The 22363-nt window shown below is 41.0% G+C and overlaps 1 protein-coding gene across 4 annotated transcripts in view; it reads right to left on the bottom strand.

Moving 5' to 3' along the window:
• Positions 1-22363, bottom strand: part of arhgef28a (Rho guanine nucleotide exchange factor (GEF) 28a) — a 393722-nt gene that overhangs the window by 272192 nt on the left and 99167 nt on the right. For all 4 annotated transcript variants that reach the window (XM_080189269.1, XM_080189270.1, XM_080189271.1 and 1 more), the window contains exon 7: positions 16889-16961. In XM_080189269.1, coding sequence (XP_080045395.1) covers positions 16889-16961 — 73 coding nt within the window. The remainder of the gene's footprint in view (positions 1-16888; positions 16962-22363) is intronic.

Genomic DNA, 22363 nt, shown 5'->3' with positions numbered 1-22363 from the left:
ATGCTTTGGAGTGGTTCAATGGGGGTATACTATCTTGATATCTGGAAAGAGGGGGTTGTCGTGTGAGGAAAGGTTGGATCAGGCTGGGCTTATTTAAGAGTGAGGGGTGACCAGACTTAAGTATATAAGATCCTGAACAGTATTGACAAGTTGGACTCAAAAAGAGTGTTTTTGCTCTTGTGGATGAGTCCAGAACTAGAGGGCACTATTATAAAATTTGGGATCATTCTTATAGGACAGAGATGAGGAGAATTCTTTTCTTTCAGAGTGGCATGTGACTTTGAAACTCTGTCTCAGAAGGGTAGAAAAGGGGTCACTGGGGGGGGTTAAATACGAAGTAGAATTCAACACAAACAGATCAGCCATTATCTTATTGAACGACAGAGCAAGCTCAAAGGGCCGAATGACCTATTTCATATATTCCTACCTCTGATTTTGGAGGGATCATGACAAGGAATTATAACTCCTGCCAAAGCTGCTCTCAGAATCATAAAAACATGCATATATTCCCACCACATCAAAGTGGAGGTCCTCAAAATTTCCATGTTATACCTCCAAAAATGAACTCATCCATTCATTGCAACTGAATCTCAGTTTTCCTGATTTAGATAATAACATGAGAAATAGGTGCAGGAGTGGGCCATTCAGCCCTTCCAGCCCATTCCTTCATTCAATAAGACTGTTGCTCATCACCTCCTGGAGTATTCCCATTTTCTTCGATTCCCTTATTCCCCATAAATCTAACAATCTTTGTCACAAATACACTTAATACCTGAGCGATCACAGCTCTCGGGGGTAGAGAATTCAAAATGTTTACAATCCTTTCAGTGAAGAATTTTCCCTTCATCTCAGTCCTAAAAATCTGACCCTCTATTCTGAGACTGCTCTAATATTCTAGTTCCATGCTTTATAGCCAGGAGAAACATCCCCTAGCATCTACCTTCTCACCTCACTGAACAAACTCTGTGGAAGGTAGACCTATTCTAGCCAAATCCTAGTGTGGGAGATCTACAACTGTTAAAATCTTCTCAGTTTGGCAGTTGCAAGAGAAATACTATGAACAAAGGAGACCATTAGATATTATCTTCATCAATGTCACCAAGACATTTGACCATGTGAGTAGAGGCCACCCACCTATTTAGGCTATAGAACATAGGCTGAACATCAAGGCTGCTCAGTGTGGTCTCCTCTTTCTGTGATAACATGATGGGGAAGGTCAACAATGGGAAAACAACATTAGGACCCTTTGAGATCTTCAGTAGGATCAAACAGGATGGCATTGAGGCATTGATTTATTTCCTTTGTTGCTGTCATAAGCCTTCAGGTCACTTACAGAGGGTGACTACTTACATAGCAGAACTGATGAAAACCTTCTCAGCTGACTTTCTCAATCTGCATCAAATACCCTTTGGCTCATCAAGTCTGCACTGACAATAACTGCCATAAAACCATGCTAATCCCATTTTCCATCACTTGTCCTACGTCCAGAAAATAGAATCCCTACAGTACAGAAGGTGGCCATTCAGCCCACCGAGTCTGTACCAACCACAATCCCACCCAGGCCCTATTTGCATAACCCCACACATTTACCCTGCTAATCCTTGACACTAGGGCCAATTTAGTAAGGCCAATCAACCTAACCCACACATCTTTGGACTGTGGGAAGAAACAGGAGCATCTAGAGGAAACCTATGCTGACGTGAGGAGAAAGTGCAAACTCCACACAGACAGTGACCCGAAGACAGAATTGAATCTGGGTCCCCAGTGCAATGAGGCAGCAGTGCCAACCACTGTGCCACCATGCCACCCCAATATCCTTGAATGCTATCATCTTTCAAGTGCTCATCCAAATGATTCCTGAACCATATCAGACAATGCTGAATGTGGAATTAACCTCAACTGCGCAAACCATTGTTTTATGAGACGGAAGGGTATGTTAGTGGGATGTTGAAAAAGACATATGGGGCACTTGCCTTTGTCAATCGAGACATAAATTACAAAAGCAGGGAAGTCACGTTGAAGTTGCATAGAAGATTGGTGAGGCCACAGCTAGAGCACTGAATGCAGTTCTGGTCGGCACATTATAGGAAGGATGTGATCAACCTAGAGAGGGTGCAGAGGAGATTCACCAGGATGCTGCCTGGGAAGGAACATTTAAAGTATGAAGAGAGATGGGTAAGTTTGGATTGTTTACATTGGAGCAGAGAAGACTGGGCAGCGACCTGATTAAAGTGTATAAGATTATGAGGGACATGGAGAGACTGGATAAGGAGCAGTTGTTCCCCTTCGTTGAGGGGTCAATCACAAGGGGACATACGTTTAAGGTGAGGGGCAGGAAGTTTGGGGGGGGATGAGAGGAAAAGCTTTTTTATCCAGAGAGTGGTGACAGTCTGGAATGTGCTGAGGATGATAGAGGCAGGATGCCTCACATTCCTTAAAAAGTATCTGGAGAAACACTTGGCATGTCATAACATTCAGGGCTATGAGCCAACTGCTGGAAGATAGAAACACCTGAACTCCCACCTAATCTTAAGTGTTGGTGCGGACTCTATGGTTCTATGATTCTAAGGCTGCCACATTTCTAAATTCTCATAGAACAAGCCCCTTTTCCTCTAATCAGTCTAGTCAACATTCATTACTCTCCCTGTTAAGGCTGCTATGTCTTTCCTTAGGTACTCTAGTCTCCCCACATCTGCATGGGTTTCCTCTGGGTGCTCCAGTTTCCTCCCACACTCCAAAGATGTGCAGGTTAGGTGGATTGGCCATGTTAAATTGCCCCTTAGTGTCAGGCGGACTGGTAATATGTGGGGTCACGGGGATAGGGCCTGGGTGGGATTGTTGGTGGTGCAGGTTTGACGGGCCAAATGGCCTCATTCTGCACTGCAGGGACTCTATGATGGTTTTACCAATGCCCTAATGCAATAAGACTTCTTTACCATTGTACTCAAATCCCTTTGTCTATTAAACTCGTGTATTAACCACCCGAGTTAACAGATTAGCACTTTAAACAACACTGCCCATCCATCATGTGGCCTATTAAGGGGGAATAGGATATTGAATTCGATGATCAGCCATGATCAAAATGAATGGCGGAGCAGGGTCGAAGTTCTATAAAAACCATACACTATTTATAATATTACAGAAACCAGAAGATGATCATTCTGGCTATTCTGTATCGATTCACTAATAACTTGTTCCTCATTAACCTAATTAACCTAAGAAGCCTAATTATTATCCTGCCATGAGCAACTATCTCACATCCACTCCTTCCCTTCCCTAGATGAAGGATGCAAGGCTTCTCCTGCAATTAAATGGGCCCGCTTGCCATGTTTCCCGCTGCAATAAGCTGAATTAAATACCGCCCATAATGTCAGATTTGCAAACCCCTTGGAAACATTTTTAGCCAAAGTGATCCTTCCATTCGAATTGATTTGATACAGAATCAGAAATCTGACTTTCAGCTGTACTACCATCACAACTGAACTCAGCCCATGATGCAACATTAATTTTGATTCAATAGAAATGTCCCAAGTCAATATCATCTGGATCATGTTTGCAACCACAGAGGGGAATGTGGAAAAAAAACAAGAGTGTTCGTGGAAACCACTCAGCAAGACTTGGAAGCTGGAACTTGAGAAGCCACATTTGAAAAAAACTAATTCACTGTGGCTTCGAACAGACTTGATCTAAGGCTAAAATCGTTAAGGAAACATTTAAATAGAGAAAAACCATTTATTGGTTTTCAAGGTCAAACATCCAAAGATGTTCCACCCAAAATAAATAAAAATCAGTGTTATTTACCGTGTGTATTAAATAAATAAAGAAAAAAGTGATTAACTCTCACTGGCCCAATGAGAGTAGGCTTAAAGGAGTTGAAATTATTTCTCCACACCAGGACCCAAATTCATCAGAATTTTTTGAGCCGTGGTTTGAGAAATGGATCTGGAAGCATAGAGGCCAACACTGTGCAAGACATTTCTGGAAATAACTTTGTTTTGTTGCCAGTATTACAAAAAAAAAACAGCCATGGAGTATTTACTAATTTTACAAATACAGCAGTCAACATCTGGAAAAATATTGGTGCATTTCACAATATCACAAATCCATTCCAAAAAAAAGGCAGACAATGAATCATTAGGAATAACTGAGGCATTTGTAAATAAGCCTTCAGAAAGCAACTCTGTTCACTTGAGAAAATAAGGCAAAACTATCTCCGAACTTTCTCACCACATAGAATGAGTGCAGTGAGCAGCCAGTCCACTTGTTGCTACGGTTATCATTCCTGAGGATATACGGCAATATTACTTCAATATGAGTTACAAACTGGTTCCCAATGCATCTAACAGGGAATCAACTCCCTTCACTTTTCTGAAGATGGATGATTTCGATACATCCAAACCAATAAATCAGTCTGTATGCACAGTAGTTAAGTACAGATTTGTATGTGAATGCTCATGTTCAATATGAGATTCACAAAGCACATGGAGTGCTTTCACATAAAATATTAAATATGATTTAACCATGGAACCTAGAAACAAACGCTGTGCAATTAATCCAATTAATATTTGAAAGCTAGCTGGAATCTAGACTCTAAATCTGATTGATTGCTTATTACAAGGTTCACAGTCAATAAGAGTTGACAAAACCAAAGAACTCAGACTCAAATACTGTATATCAATCCAACTGATAATCTAAAGATAACACAAATCACTGGCACTGGGTAACTGAATGAAATGGAATTGTTAATCAAATGCACACACTTGAGGAATTTACAAAAGACAAAGATCTGCAGAGAAGGGACTGGAAAGGCAGGTGCGAGCAGTCAGCAGGAAGACGACCAAATGAATTTAAACAGCCACCCTCCCCCCACCTGCTAACCTGACCATAACATGCTGCCCAAAATAACAATAACCCACTATATTAGGCTGCGGTTTAATTAAAAAGTTGAAAAACATCAGTTTGGATGAGTGACTAACTCAGATTGGCGGTGTCACATTTGTCTCAACTTTACACTAGATTAAACGTTAATTTAGCACCCAGAAATGACACACACTGCATTAATTGCGCAATAAGTTTCATTAAAGCATTTGAAGTTTTGCTCCTCATTTTAACTTCGAGCTCTTCAGCTTTTCACTTAGCTTTTAAAGTTTTCTTTTTCTCTTTAAGTTCTTTGTTTTTCTCTCTCTCTTGTTTTGCTATTGAATTTTGACATCAGCTGTGTGGGTGGCAAAACTGTGTGGAGATGCCAAGGCTGAGTGGAGTGAAACTAAGTTGGGTAGATGCCAGGGGAAAGTGAGGCTGTACTGGGACTGGGAGAGAGCGAGGTTATATTGGGGCTGGGAGAGAGGGGGTGTGCTGTAGTGGAGCAGAGGGTTATTGGGGGGAGGGGGTTGTTTGGTTGGAGAAAAAGAGAGAGGTAACATCGTGGCGGGGGAAGAGAGGCTTTATTAGGGCCTGGAGCAGTGAGGTACACCATTGTTCGAGGTGTTTGGCCACACTGGGGTCAGAAGGAGGGAGGCTTTTAAGGGCCAGGCAAGAAAGAAAAAGGAGGGAGCATAGCCGCTAAGGTCAAAGGGACCAGAGGGAACTGAGACTTGTTGAAGGTAGGAATGAGTGAAGTTGCCTCCCATTAATATCATGTACAACTATAGGGTTCTGTTTGAACTCGGAGGCACTGCAACGTTGTGAGTTGCACCTATAATGTTATCTGTCTGGGTACCAACAAGAGACAACCTATATTCAGAGTCGAAGCATCTCAGTTCAGGAGGAGATGGAAAACAAGGAGCCATGAGACAGCGAGTGAAAGCAGAGGGCAATGCCCACCACTGACATTCATTACTCTTAGTAACAAAGGTCAGTGAGAAATAAGACTGATAAGCTTCTCCACTGCTGGATGGACAGCCAGTAAGATGGAAGTTGATACTGAGGCAGCAGTCTTGCTGGTGCCAGAGACTACCTACAATAAGAAACTCCAACACATTCCTTTAAAGCCCTCAACGATAATACTGATGACATACACAGATGAAGTGGTTCCTCTGAAGGGCTGCTAATCCAGTCTGTTGGAATTGAAGTAGCCGTGCAACTAAATGGGCAAACAGCAGATTTGCCTCTACACGTAGTGATGAGAAACTATCCAGTGCTGATGGGTCTATATGGCTGGAAAAGATTCGACTGAATAGGGCTGAAGTCAACATAAATGACCAATGGAGAATCAAGCTGCACAGAATTTGTAAAGTAGCAAAATATTGTTTTCGATAGAGAATTAATGAGCCTGAAAGGCATTACAGTCAAACCGAAAATTAAAGGAGGAAGCCAAACAAAATGCTTAAAAGCAAGATCTGGAGCCTGTTGAAAATTCAGGATCAGATTTTCAAAGTCATGACTTGAGCCTTCCGACAACTCTGAAACTACCAGACACTGTTGAGGAAAGCAACATCTCACCTTCTGTTCAGATGCAGAGACGAGCTCTAGTTCCTACATCAATGCTGGTTCAAGCAACCACTGATGCTATCAGTGGGAAAACAAAGACTCCAGAGGTTCACCGTCAATCTTTCTGAGAGCAGTAAACTCCAGACCATCTGACTTATTAATAGCGACCGACTTATTGACTGTTGTTCATATTGAACTTGTTTTGAACTTCTTCGGGGACATTCAATTTAAGGCAGGAGGGAATGTTATGCATGTGTACAAATACATAAATACAAATACATTTCTTAGTGGACCTCCTGAGGAATGCGAGGTACTTGCTTCCAGTGTCCTTCCTTCATTGGTGCAGGAGTAACGGGTGAAGCCGAGCCACACACCCTTTTAAAGGCATTAGTTGCCACGCACCAGTAAACTTAAATGTCCCAAAGACACTCTGACAAGAAGAAAAGGTAAGTGCGCGAGGGGATAGAATGGCTGATGGGTAGATGAATGGGTTGGGTATAGTCACGGGCTCCAGTGGGGTGTTGAAGGCGGGTCAGTACTAAAGCGGCTCAGCAGTCGTAATTGATTTTAATCCTTCTAGCTTTATCCTGGTAACTATTTTGCTAAGTGAGTCGGAACCATGCTAAATCTCTGACTTACTCAAGGGTTTTTGAGGGTCCAGACACAGGGTAATTAGTAAGTAGAAATTGAAACTTCCTGGGCAGTTCCATGTAGTCAGAGAATATCTTTCACTGGGCAAGTTGCAGCAAAATTCCTTCATTGGTTGGCATGAGGTATGAGATCTCTTCAGGGCTTTGTTTAGATCCTTTAGGTTTTCACATATCCACAGCTTTCCAGGTTGCCTCGCTGATAATCCAGTCTGTTGGAATTGTCACTTTTTTGATTACTTCCCATTTTTCCAGTTCTTCTATCCTGTCCTTTAGGTTTGACATGAGGGCAGCTGGAACTCTTCTCTGCAGATGCTGAATTGGTCTTACATTCCCAGCTACTTAGAGATGATATTCTCCTCGAAACCCTGTAAACACATCTATGTACTCCTCTAGGATCTGTTCAGTGGTCATTTGCTGTGACATATTGTATATCTCTGTTGGCATGTTCAGGGTTATAAGTCCAAGCTTTGAACTAGCTACAGCTGAAATGGGTCGCCACTGTATTCCATCTGTGATCTGGAAATCTAGTTCTTCCATCTTGCTATTGCATTGAGCTTTCAAGCTAATTTCTCCTTACTGAATGAGAAATTAATCTGAATGAGTATCATGCCATCATATAGCATTAATATTATTTTCAAGGATGGACAGCGCAGCATTGACTCAGGCACCAGAAATGACAACAGTAAACACAGTAACTCAAGGCCACCCAGGTCCCTGATGCTGTGAGGCAGCAATGCTGCCTCAATGTATTGGTATACAGTGAAAAGTATTGTTTTGTGCATGCTACACAGGCAAAGCATATCGCTTATAGAGTAGACAGGCAGAAAGGAAAGGATTGGGAAATTTAGTGCAGCCATTTTTACTCAGTAATTTTGTTGCAGCCCTTTTATGTTTGTTTTCCCTTTGTCATTCACTCTGCAGTCAGTAATTTTACTTGCTGCCCACATATTCTTTCCTCTTGTCCTCTTTTCAGCAGCTTTTTTGCAGATTTGTACTTTTCTGTGTGTCTTTCTGAGTTATGTCTCACTTGCAGCTTTTGTCTGTTTTGCTTTGTTCATTACTGCAGCTTTTATTTTTGCAAATGAGAAACTGTGTTTCTGGGTGCTCAGTGACAAACATTAGAATTGTGGTTCCCTTTAAAAGTAAACCTGGACAAGTTTCAGAGTGAATTGAGAGCAGATTATACTTATTGAAGCGTGACAGAGCTAGATTTTTGCCAGTAGGAGGCTGCGTCAGGACACGGAGAGAATCCAGGAGGAAAGAACGGAGACTGGTGTTTCAGCTGAACTACTGAATAACAATGAAACAGCTGTGAATCACGGAATGTTTTCTGCTACATGATTCAGTAAATGAATATTAAACAAAGTCTGCTTTGCATCTTTTCCAGTTTAAATATCTATTTTCCCTGTATTTCTCCACACCAAGTTTCAAATATAAGCACAGTAGTTTTCATCAGTGTCTTGTTACTCTGTGAGGCTTTATTGATTGGTTTATTATTTGTCACATGTATTGGTATACAGTGAAAAGTATTGTTTCCTGTATGCTACACACACAAAGCATACCGGACATAGAGAAGGAAAGGAGTGGGTGCAGAATGTAGTGTTACAGTCATAGCTAGGGTGTAAAGAAAGATCAACTTAATACAAGGTAGATCCATTCAAAAATCTGATGGCAGCAGGGAATAAGCTGTTCTTGAGTCAGTTGGTATGTGACCTCAGACTTTTGTATATTTTTCCTCATGGGAAAAGGTGGATGAAAATATGTCCAGGGTGTGTGGGGTCCTTGATTATGTTGGCTGCTTTTCCGAGGCAGTGGGATGTGTAGACAAAGTCAACGGAAGGGAGGCTGGTTTGCGTAATGGACTAGCCTACGTTCATGACCCTCTGTAGTTTTATGCAGTCTTGGACAGAACAGGAGCTGTACGAAGCTGTGATACAACCGGAAAGATTGATTCCTATGGTGCATCTGTAAAAGTTGGTGAGAGTCGTAGAGAACATGCCAAATATCCTTAGCCTCCTGAGAAAATAGAGATGTTGGTGAGCTTTCTTAACTGTAGCTTCATTGTGGATGTACCAGGACAGGTTGTTGATGATCTGGACACCTAGAAACTTGAAGTTTTAATGAATTGGCTGGAAATGGCAGCCTACACTGCTTGCTTCATGGCAGAGTCACATGAATATTGCAAACCAGTTAGTCAGATAGTAGAAGATTGCATTTTCAAAACCCAAACCAATCTGTCCCATCCCATCACCACATTCAGCATGGATAATCTTCATGCCAAAGGCAAAAATAGAGATTCCTGGGCAATGTAACCCAACTAAAAGGAAATGAACAAAATGGCAAAACAAAAGCACCAGGGTATATAAAAATTAATCCCCTAATGTAGATAGCAATATAATTAACACTGGATATTTTGAAACACTGGAAATGTATTGCTTGTTGTTATTCATTATAAGATTTCTCATGATGTCATCACTCATGAGAGTAAACCTTCAGCGGCCAATGACTGCCAGCACTAATCTGAGACAGAATTAGTCATTTGTGTACAAGGTTATTATTTTGGAAAACAATTTTCTGTCTTTTCCTACACTGGGCACACCATCACTACTTGCGTCCATATAGCTTAGATTAGGCAAAAGGACAATAAACTTGATGCAGCTCAGTAAAAGTGTTCAGTATTGCAAGTCAGAGTGTATAACATTACAAAGGGATGTCCTCTTTTTATATTGAAATGTCACTTATTTCACATTTTATTTTTCAGAAGAGTAAACACTCCCCTCACCACCACCACCCTCCCCCCAACACCAGCCTACTCTGTACTTGACTGACACAACTACAGTTTGCTAATGAGAAAACTAAATCTCCTCTTAATCCAATAATTCCTCTTAATCATCATTAATAGTATTTCATTGACTTCATTGATAATGTTCCAATAACTGTTCAGTTATTAGGTCACCTCATACAACAAGGATTGCATTAGCTAAAAATTAGAATAGCACTGACAACCAAGCTTCCTAACATTAACTTCCATCAAGGAGTCAGAAGTTTTCCTGATCCTGTGTTCCTGGTTCTGTTTTCATGTCAGGTAGGTGCCTGACATAAGGTGCCTGAGGCAGCAATCAAGATGGGCAGGTTAGAAAACATGCCTCCATTTACTAGGATGGGACATCAGCTCAGTTGTAATCAGGATTGTTAGGGCCTGTATGCTCTCCGACTGTCACCTTCCCCTTTACATCCTTAATGCCCCTCCAATCACTCATCCCCGCTCCAGATTCAGATCCCCTCATACCTCCCGTGTCCCTCCATGCCCACTTTCTCACATGCCTTCTAATATCTTTCATGTACTCACCATATCACCTTACATCCCACTTGTCCTCATGCACCCTCACATCTCCCACGTCCCTAACCCTGCATGTACAATGATATATATAATTACACTGGCAAGGTCTTGCTCATGAGAAAAATAACCATTCAACATTTATTTTGAAGAACTTTGCTAATCTTACTGCCTCATAAAGTTGTCAATCAAAAAAAAGCAGAAAAAGTCCTTGGGTGAAAGGACTGAAGATATGGTTGTTAGAATTGCCGACTATGTAAAGAAAGATAGGAAATAAATTGGGAAGCAGACATAATGAGGTTAAGTGAGTGGGCAAAGATCTGGAATATAATGTGGAAAAATGTGAAATTGCCCATTTTCAAAGGAAAGATAAAAAACTTATCATCTAAATAGCGAGAGATTGCAGAGGTCCGATATGCAGAAGGATCTGGGTGCCCTAGTGTATGAATCACAAAATGCAAGTATGCAGATACAGTAGTAATTAGGAAAGCTAACAGAATATTACTATTTATGGCAAGTGGAATGCTGCTTTTTTTTCCTCCAGAGACTAGGTATTGCCAAAAACCTCAGCTGATACAAAGACTCGTGAAGTCAGTATACCGGTTAAAGATATATCTTTATTTGACCAACAACCACTGGGAGAGATAGCATGGGGCAGTCCAACACCTTTCTGAAGAAAAGACCTTGAGCATTCCAATGCCACTCTGAAGTTACAATACATCAGGCAGGACAATTATACATTTTCAAGTTTGCTTTTCCCACCTCCCCATTAGTTATGAACCAGGCATCATTAGTACAAATCAATCATTATTAACAGTTGTCATATACCTCAGGCAATTACTTTCTACCCTTTGACATCATGGGATCCCATTGGTCTGAAGAATCCAGATGCTTCTTCCCCATGTCACTTAGCAACCCTGGAGCTTAGCTATAGAGTTTAAAGGTACCAACTCTCAATACTCATACCCATGTCTGAGAATCACTGTCTTACCAGTATAAATTGGACAGCTCTATTCATACTATTGCTCTGGGAACGCATACTGTCTGTAAGTTACACTGATAAGAATGTACACATTCTGTGGTTTCGTTATTCCAAAGAATGCGGTTCATCTCACTCAGTCTTCATCTCATCATGCCCTGGAGCAGCCTGCCTTTGGCTAAAGTCGATTCATCGTAGAATCCCTACAGTGCAGAAGGAGGCTATTCAGCCCATTGAGTCTGCATCGAGCACAATCCCACCCAAGCCCTATTCCTGTAACCCCACATATTCACCCTCTTAATGCCCCAACACTAAAGGGCAATTTAGCATGGTGAATCCACCTATCCTGCACATCTTTCGGACTGTGGGAGGAAACCAGGGCACCTGGAGGAAACACATGCAGACATGGAGAGAATGTGCAAACTCCACATAGACAGTGACTCAAACCAGGAATTGAACCCGAGTCCCTGGCGCTGTGAGGCAGCAATGCTAACCACTGTGCCACCATGCCGCCCCGGGTACAGATTACTTTAAAAATACCTTTTAAAATCCAAACTACATGTTTAAATCAGAAATACTTTTTCAAATCTCTTACTGTGATTATATGTGTCTTTATGCAGATAGTACCTGTTAGTCTGTAAGTCTGATCTGGAGTCATTGCACTTAGTGCCAGTAGTTTTATCACTGTCTTACATCCCTGACTATTTGAAATTTCTCTAACAGAGAATAGTTTACAGAAGTAATTCTTCAGTTGTACAGGGCATTGATGAGACCACATTTGGACTATTGTGTACAATATTTGTCTCCTTATTCAAGGATAGATGTAAATACATTCAAAGTAATTCAGAAAAGGTTTACTACACTAATAGCAAGAATGGGTGGGTTGTCTTATGAGGAAAGGTTGAGCAGATTAGGCATGTATCTGCTTAAATCAGTAAGAGGTGATTTCATTGAATCTTTTAGGATCCTGAGGTCCTTGAAGGGTGAATACTAAGAGGATGTTTCCCCTTGTGGAACTATCTAGAATTAAAGGCCACTGTTTAAAAATAAGGGGTTGCTTATTTAAGACAGAGATGAGGAGAAAGTTCTCCTCCAGGAGGGTGTTGAGTCATTCAAACTTGTTTCCTCAAAAGGTTGTAGAAGCACAGCCTTTGAATATTTTTAATATTTTTAAGGCACAACTAGAGAGATTCTTGGTTAACAAGGGGATGAAAAGTTATCAGGGGTGGGTAGGATTGAGGTTACAATCACATCAGCCATGATCTACTTTAATGGCAGAGCAGGTTCAAAAGGCTAGTGGCCTACTCCTGATCCTAATTCCTATATATGTTCATACAGCCCTTTGAGAAAATCTTAAATCCATTTCACACCTCTTAATCTTATCCAAATAAACACATAGGCATTGAAAAATCTCTTCAAAGAAGTATCAGGTTATTACAAGGTAAAGAATAATTCAATCATGCGAATAAAGCACTTCCTTTTGCAACTGAAAAAAACATATCCCTACTGAATAGAGTTCTTTAACCAAGTTTTCATAATGAGGTCATCTGGGAACTGTATCAAAACTATGTTAAGTAGATGGCCAGACATCTACCCTAAAAAAAAACTAATTTTGAAGTGAATTGAAGAGGCAGCATGGTGGCACAGTGGTTGGCACTGCTACCTCACAGCACCAGGGACCTGGGTGTGATTCCCACCAGGTCACTGTCCATGTGGAGCTTGCACATTCTCCCTGTGTCTGCGTGGGTTTCCTCCAGATGCTTTGGTTTCCTCCCACAGTCCAAAGATGTGCGGAGTAGGTGAATTGGCCATGCTATATTGCCCTTAGGTGTCGGCAAATGCACGGGATTATGGGGATAGGGCCTGGGTGGAATTATGGTTGGTGCAGACTCGATAAGTCGAATGGCCTCCTTCTGCATTGTAAAATTCTATGATTCTATTTCCTTAATGGGACCTTCACTCCCAGTGGCTGTTGAGAAGGTAAGTTGTAAGATGGTCAGGGTGGGAAGATGCAATGCCTCACAACAGAGTTATGGTTACTGACTTCAAACTAGGATTCCCTGTGGTTCATGACTCCTCTTAGCTGCCATGTACCAAGTCTCCTAACAAGATTCCATCAAAATTTTGGGGAAAATTGCAAAGAAGCCAGCAAGGTCTGAGATGCTGCATGTATACTCGCTACCTAACCCTTATCACCTGCCAGCAAAAATAGCTGGACATAGGAATGAGGATGAGAATTCCAGTATATGGTTCCACCCACATTTTTAAAGGCCTTCTGTCTCTGACCCAACTCAAAGGGAGGCATTCAAACCAAAGTCTTGTAAAGCAATAGTAGGGGCATTAGCAAACTCTATTCAAATCATGCTTTAGTAGACAGTTTTCATCAACAGATTTTTCATTTGCCCTTGCTCTTGTACATGTTGAAAAACGAAAGCATATAGTTTCTATTTAGCTTTTGTTGACAAGTTTAGACATATGTGGCAAAGGGAAATAAATAAGAAAACAAATTACTTGAAAGAGAAAAGGATAAAACAAAATGTTACTCCACAATTTGTTTAGTTGCCAAAAACTGCTGTGTAGGTTCTTAAAAATCCTTGTGCATTACTAATAATGAAACTCTGCAATAGAGTGACAAAGATACATAATTAAGATGTGTATAACTGTGGAACACTCTCAGGGTGTCATACTCCCAAATTAGAAAGAAAATTCTCCCTTTCGCCCCATACATCCAGTCCTTGTCCATTGCTATGCTACATTTCTCATGGCTCTATCAACGCCAACTTATATCCATTTACAAGGAAATGTGCCCAGGAGTGGTTGATCATCTAAAGTTACTAAATAATGGTTTCAGCAAGTCTGACTATTATTATATTGACCTTGCACCTCCATAAGCCAAATCCACACATGAGGAATCTGCTGATACTAATTTGGGTCTTGCGTGAAAACTTGTAAATTCCATTTGGAAACAAAGAAAACAAAAATCTGAAATAAGATGAGAAGGAACAAAATGCAACAATTAAAGGAAGAGAACATTAAATATAAAAGAAATTAGAATATGAATCAGATCTGGGATTACATAAGGAAAAGATTTTGACTTTGGAATTCAAGTAAAAGGCACGAGGAAGTCTACTAATTATTCTACAGAATGGAAAAACCTTGTGCAGTTATTTTGAGTTGTGAGTATGAAATATTGTCTTCAAATATTAATTTGTCCTGATGGTGCAACGTACAGAATATATTAATGAAGGCTGAGGCAGTTAACAAAACATTCTGTACAGTATTCTGAAGAACCAATGGGATATTTTCTTGTCAAATTAACAACATTAGCATAAACAGTGCTGTTAAATTAAAGTTTGTTTAATAGTCACAGTGGAATCACTTACAGGACACAAACAAACAAACACTATTATATCACTGCTGTTCTCAATATTAATGACCCCTATTGCATACATATCAGAAATATTTGTAACTCAGATGCCAACAATGGGCATTTTCATTTTACCAGGTACCTTTCTGCAATTGTTTGGTGAACTGATTTATAAATCTTGAAAGGGGGAAAAATATCATATACGGTTGAGAGAGAGGTTAAAATGGGGTGGGAGAATAAGGGGCCTTGAAACAGGAGAAGCACCATAATTTCTCTCTCTGGCTTTGTTTGTGATCAGTCATGTTCCCAGGGATTTGTACAGGGGCTTCAGTTTTTCACCACAGATTTCAGAGGATTTTTCTATCCAAATTTGGGGATTGTAAGGGGGGTTGAAATTTCTCAGTAACACAAAATGCCCTTGAATTGATACAAATCTACTTTACATTGCCCTTAACTCACCTCTCTCATCGACTTACTCCAGTTCCTAAATTCCTAATTTGTTCTTTATTTCATCCCACCCAAGACAGCTAAACAGAAGATTGACAAACAAATGCCTACACCATTTCTGAGCCAGGAAGTTCCTCAGCACCTCAGCTTAACATACTCTACTTTTTCCCTCCATTGCTACAGAAAATGCCCTTAAAAAGGAAAGAATACCATAATTATATTTCCCTTCTGCCATATACTTAAAACATTCCAGTTTTTATTGCTCTGAATATTAAGCACACTGAAGTACACAGCTCCATCTGCTGTATTTCTAATGCATGTTAAAGCACTTCTTCTGATTTGTTTCTGGTGAATCCTAAGAGATCTTACTATTACAGTTTGTGCTTCTGTATGACTGAGATGGAGCTAATCAATTCAGCAACTCGTTCATTTAGAAAATAAAATCACGTTCAAAGGTGGCTTTTTGCAATAATAGTGAAATAATCAGTCTGGCTACAGTGCAAGAAGGGTGAGCTGATATGAGGAATAAAACATAAATTACAAATTTCAACAAAGAGTTGCGGGATAACAAGGGTGACAAAACTATGGCAAGAGGGGTCGGGTGTGTAAACTACCATGGGAATTGCAGCGAGTAGGACACAGACCATGCAAAGATCTGTTGACTTCGGATGGGACTTTACAGTCTTGGGGCAAGAGTGGTTGGAAAATCTAGTCCCATGCGTCTGATAGAGATGAAGGGAGTGAGGAAGACTTTGACTTCCTAGAAGGGAAAGAGTAACAGATGCATGGAACACCCCACCTCCAAATTTCGCTCTAGGTCTCATACCATTCTGACTTGGAACTATGTCACCATTCCTTTATGGTCAACAAAGAACAAAGAACAAAGAACAACCCAGCACGGGAAACAGGCCCTTCGGCCCAACGAGCCCACGCCGCCGCATCACCCTACACCTATTCTACACTGGTTGAAGTTCGTAGAACTCCTTTTCTAACAGCATTGCAGGTGTACCTACACCTTCAATGGTTCAAAGCAGTGGTTCACCACCAGTTTCTCAGGGCAATTAGGGATCGAAAATAAATGCTGGCCTAACCAACAACACCCCATCCCATGAACACAATTTTAAGAGAAAAGAGGGAAACTAAAGGTAATTTATAATGCAGATGTCTTCACATCTGACAGAATTTTATTAACTACGGAACTAGTATGCCACTCCTTCACATGGAAATGTAAGAGATTATTCAAAAGCTGCAACTAAGAGATTCCCATTTTTTGCCCAAATATTGCACACAGTCAAATCAATTACACTGAATTCCAGAAGGAAACCATCAATAATGTAACAAATAGTGCAGTGCATAGCCAGTCAATCAACATCAGAAGAAGAAAAGCAAATTATAAATGGGTGTGACCCTCCATTCATTCTGAAAAAGCTTCAAGTTAAGGACAGTTCTAATTGATTAACCCCAGTTGCTACCTTACAACGTGAGCTGCACTTTTCCTATTTTTTAAACATAAAAACCTCAACTAAGGCAGTTTGAGGAGTTTCTGCTCTCAGAATATACAAATTTACAGAGTTCCACAATCTGAAATAAAATTGAAGAATTACTTCACCTAGCTGGTTTATTTAACTGCTAATTAACTGGACATTAAACTCCAAAAATGAAACCGATTGTAAACATACCTTGCTCGACTTCTACTTCACTGTGGACTTCCTCTGTGGATGAGTGATTCAACTTCAGTCTATCTACATTTGTCTGAAAATTTAGTGAGAAGAAAATACAAGCTATTAATCGTTTTATTCCTAATGTCACACTTCTTTAAACAAAATCTGAGCCTTTGACATTTGCACATTTAGACTATAGTATATTGTCAGTAAGGGAAGTCTTACAGGAAGTTAGGGAACATTAAAATATCTTATTATGCATTCCATTCTTGTAGAATTATTCATTTAAATTATTCAGAATACCTGAAGTGACTAGTGGCCACGATCCTGAAACTTGTTATGATCCAGCAGGTGGTAAATGCCATGCAAGCAAAATCCCAAAAATGAGAAACTTGACAAGCAATCACAACTATCTTCTATTTCTATTATAGTCCATATGTGTACTGAAATCCCAGTAACACTTCTGGAGACTTTAAGTACCAAAATTAAAACATTTATTAACAAAAGAACTTAAACTTAACTTAAAACTTTTAACACACAGGATTATATTTACATAATTAAAATTAATCTTACAGAACATTTCCCCAAAAGATTCTTACTTGGTTAGACATAAAACAACTTCTTAGGCAACAATCCTAATAGGCATTCAAACTATAAAATTCCAATAATATTGCCACAAAGCACAAACCACTGCTGCCTTAGGGGGAGAATTTCATAAGGCCTCTCTCTCTCTCTCAAATATGGAAATTCAAGAACTTAAAACAGAACCTTGCTTTCTGTAACAACCAGACACTTCTCTAGGCTGGCTGAAGACTGCTTACTTCACTTCTTTGTAGCTCCGTCCCAGCACAGAGCACCTTCTTCAGGAAATCTTACATGGCCACACTTCAACACAGCTCCCAACGTTTCTTTAAATATGTTATTTTGCCTTCATCTTTTCTCATTGTTCTTATTCTTCTCTGAAATTTACCTTTCCCAGGATATAAAATTCTTTTATGTTCTCCTTATGGCCACCAATTCCGGGTAAAATAAAACTTAATAATTTTGTCTTATTTATTTATGACCTTTTCTAAGTTGTAAACTCCTTCTTTCTAACCTCCTTTTGAAATTCAGCAGGTAAAAACCCAAATTCTCAATTATCTCCTGGTGCAAATTTCTACCAATGTCAAGTTCATCTACAGAACATCCAACTTGGTCCTAATCAATTCCAATGCCTCCCATTCACAGCTATCCCAGTTCACACACACACACACACACACACACACACACACACACACACACACACACACACACACACACACACACACACACACACGATTCGGTAGCAGTGGGTGGATCACAGGTTTAATGACAGTGGGTAGGCCCAAGACTGGAGGAGGATTAGTCTACCCGTCGGGAGGGAGTGTAGGCCCGAGACCGTGGACTGGGAGCTTGAGAGAGTGGGGGCAGTAAACCCTAGATTAAGGTGTGCAAAGTGTGAGGAATGTAGATCCTGGACTGTGGTGGCCTGGGGAGAGGAGAGGTTCATCCAGCGAAGTGCGGTGCAAAGAGCGGCGTGTCATTGGAGGGTGGTGATGGATAGTCAACCTGGTGAAGCTGCAACACAGATTTACTTGCATGCCAAGCAACAGAAGCAGCAAGCAGCAAACAGCAAACAGAGCTTTATGATCCCACACCTAACAGATCAGATCTAAGCTCTGCAGCACTGTCACATCCAGTCATGATTGGGTCAGACAATTAAACAACTAAGAGGAGAATGACAATCCACAAATATTTCCATCCTCAATAATGGAGGAGCACAATGCATAAGTGCAGAAGATACGGCTGAAACATTTGCAACCATTTTCAACCAGAAGTACTGAGTGAATGATCATCTTGTTCTTGTCCTGCATAGTAGATGAATTTGGTATCTAAAGTGTTACTATGGGACTGAGGGCAATAATGCACATATGTTGATGTAAGAAAGCACATGACCTAGAACTGGCATCAGTTTAGAGATAAATAGCAATGTGTCAGAACCTGGTGTGGAGACCTCTCCATACCTGGTATAAATCATTGAATCCCTACAGTGCAAAAGATGCCATTCAACCCGTCAAGTTTGCACCAACTTTCTGACAAAGTACCTTACTCAGGCCCCCTTGCCCACCCTGTCCCATACCCCATACATTTCCCATGGCTAATCCATCTAACCTACACATCTTGGGAAACTAAGGGGCAATTTAGCATGGCCAATTCATCTATCCTACACATCTTTGGAGTGTGGGAGGAAACCGGAGCACCAGAAGGAAACCCACGCAGACACAGGGAGATCATGCAAACTCCACGCAGACAATCACCCAGGGCCGGAACCAAACCCAAAGTTCCTGGAGTTGAGAGGCAGGAGTGCTAAATGTTGATAAGTATTGTTAAAAAGACTCCTTTGTTACTTACACAAGACTGCTTCGTTGTACCCAAGCAGTATCCTTCAAGCAAAACGACAACAGAATACATCATGATATCAGCAGTAACATCCATCATGGCAGCAGCAAGAGATAAAAATTCAAATGCTCACCACAATGTAAAAGAACCAAGGAAAATGACACATTCTGTACTGTCAATACTACAGAAATCTCACTCCAGAAGTTAAGACATTGGAAAAGCTCCAGAGACAATGAGAGCCTCGAAGCAGTAAAAATTTTAAACTTAGGCAGAAGAGTTGAGCGAATCCTTTGTGGAAGTTCAGCTTCAGCTAAGTAGAGCCAGCAGCAAATTCTTTTAAATTTCCATGTGAGCCAATCCTGTGAATCCTCTCTTTAATCGCATGTGACAGAAAGATTACTGATAATTTCAGCCACTGGCCCGAACCACAACTCGGCATCTGCATCACGTGGCAACTGAATTCAGAATGGAACTGAAAAAAACCCAGGAGAGGAATTTCTCAAGAAGTCGAGTACCTCATGATTTTTAGACCTCTCGGCAAACAAGACTTCAGTTTTCCTGACCCATTCCTGACCGCCATCACACCAGTGCAGAGTGAGAAGTCCCTCAACAGCTGTCTCCTTCATCAGGGTGCTGCTGCTATTTTGAAATTCGCGTTGAAACTTGGTGTGTGCAAAAATCTCTTCATCAATAACCAGCACTGCCATCTTGAACCCTCATGTGTATTAAAGCTAACTCTACATTTTAAAAAATTTTAAAGATGAATCAAAGTTCTTCATTTTCATCTCCAATGGCTTCACAAATGGCACTGATCAGTCCCAAAATTGGAGTTATTGGTGGGGCACTGCTGCAGGACTAGATAAAAAAACTGAGGCAGAACAAGATAGTACACTACTTTATTCCACTGCGTCAATTGCAGATGACAACATTGCAAGGCAAGGCATAGATAAGTCATCCGCTAAATTTGACAATGTTTTAAAATCTTGCAAACTTTTCTTCAACCTGGGATCCAATAAGATCCTAGAATATGCCAAATTCAACAGAGGAGCCCAGGAGTCTGGGGAACCTGTTGATTCCTTCATCGATTATCTCTACTGCATGGCAGAAGCATGTGAATACAGCATCTTAAAATCTGAACCTCATTTAGGACAGAAGCATGGTGGATATAACAGACAACTCTCTCTCTGACCTCCTCCAAGGCAAAGTTGATCTGACTCTCGACAGTGCTGTGCAGTTGGTTCGACTCTCTGAGCTGCACGGCTAACACAGGGTCATTCTCAGAGGAGAGAACACTTCATGGGGCAGAAGCCACACCTCAATCTACCATATAAAGCCACAGAAGCACAAGAACCATGCATGTGTTAGTAATGACCTTACTTGCGCTGTGCTAAGCACCCCCACAGGAAAGACCAATGTCCTATGAGTACTGCCCAGGGCTTTCATTGTCACAGACAGGGACATTACAGTAAGCTGTGTAAGTGGAGATCCCAGCAATGTGCAGACCACCTGAAAGCCATCCATGAGGTTGAGGCCAGCAACTCAAAACACACAGGGCCTCTCTTATTGGATGATATAGAGTCATAGTGGTTTACAGCATGGAAACAGGCCCTTCAGCCCAACTTATCCATGTTGCCCTTTTTTTTTAAACCCTGAAGCTAATCCCAATAGCCCACATTTAGCCCATATCCCGTTATACCCATCTTATCCATGTAACTACCTAAATGCATTTTAAAAGATAGAATTGTACCCGCCTCTAATACTACCTCTGGCAGCTTGTTCCAGATGCTCACCACCCTCTGTGTGAAAAAATTGCCCCCCGGACACATTTGTTTCTCTCCCCTCTCACCTTAAACCTATGCCCTCTAGTTTTTAGACTCCCCTACCTTTGCAGAAAGATGTTGACCAAACTTATCTATGGCCCTCATTATTTTATACACCTCTGTAAGATCACCTCTCAGCCTCCTACACTCCAGAGAAAAATGTCTCAGTCTATCCAGCCTTTCCTTATAACTCAAACAAACAATCAAGTCCCAGTGGCATCCTAGTAAATCTCTTCTGCACTCTTTCTAGTTTAATAATATATTTTCTATAATAGGGTAACCAGAACTGAACACAGTATTCCAAGTGTTACCTCACCAATGTCTTGCACAACTTCAGTAAGACATCCCAACTCCTGTACTCAATGTTCTGACCGATGAAACCAAGCATGCCGAATGCTTTCTTCACCACTCTGTCCACCTGTGACTCCACTTTCAAGGAGCTGTGAACATGTATCCCAAGATCTCTCTGTTCTGTAACTCTCCCCAACACCCTACCATTAACTGAGTAAGTCCTGCCCTGGTTCAATCTACCAAAATGCATCAACTTGCATTTGTCTAAACTCCACCTGCCATTCGTCAGCCCACTGGCCCAACTGATCAAGATCCCATTGCAATCAGAGATAACCTTCTTCACCAATCTTGGTGTCATCTGCAAACTTACTAACCATGCTTCCTACATTCTCATCCAAATCATTAATATAAATGTCAAATAGTAATGGACTCAACGCTGATCCCTGAGGCACACCACTGGTCACAGGCCTCCAGTTTGAAAAACAACCCTCTACAACCACCCTCTGGCCTCTGTCAAGAAACCAATTTTGTATCCATTTAGATACTTCACCCTGGATCCCATGAGATTTAACCTTATGCAACAACCTACCACACGGTGCCTTGTCAAAGGCCTTGCTAAAGTCCAGATAGATGCGGCTCTTCATTTACATCAGAGGATGCAGCTCTTCATTCTGGAACACAGCCATCACAATGAACAACCATCTAACCAATTTTAAGTAGTTTCAGGTGCTGGAGCAACAGTCTTCTCTCATGGAGGAGCCCTGGCTCTAAGACATCTGCGTCCAAATGACGGACACCCAACTTTATGGTGCAGGAGAAGCGAAACTCCTGGTCACTGGCACAATACAGGAACTGATGACACATAGCAGTAAACAGAGCTGATGTACATAATGTGAAATCAGCTTTTCTCTCTCTTCAACAAGGATACTTGCAAAGTTCTCCATCTTCACTAGCCAGCAGGTGA

The sequence above is a fragment of the Carcharhinus amblyrhynchos genome, chromosome 5 (genome assembly GCF_965287045.1).
Source record: "Carcharhinus amblyrhynchos chromosome 5, sCarAmb.v2.hapA, whole genome shotgun sequence".
Classification (NCBI taxonomy): Eukaryota; Metazoa; Chordata; class Chondrichthyes; order Carcharhiniformes; family Carcharhinidae; genus Carcharhinus; species Carcharhinus amblyrhynchos.
The sequence above is the reverse complement of the archived record's forward strand: the minus strand, read 5'-3'. Positions and strand labels throughout refer to the sequence as shown.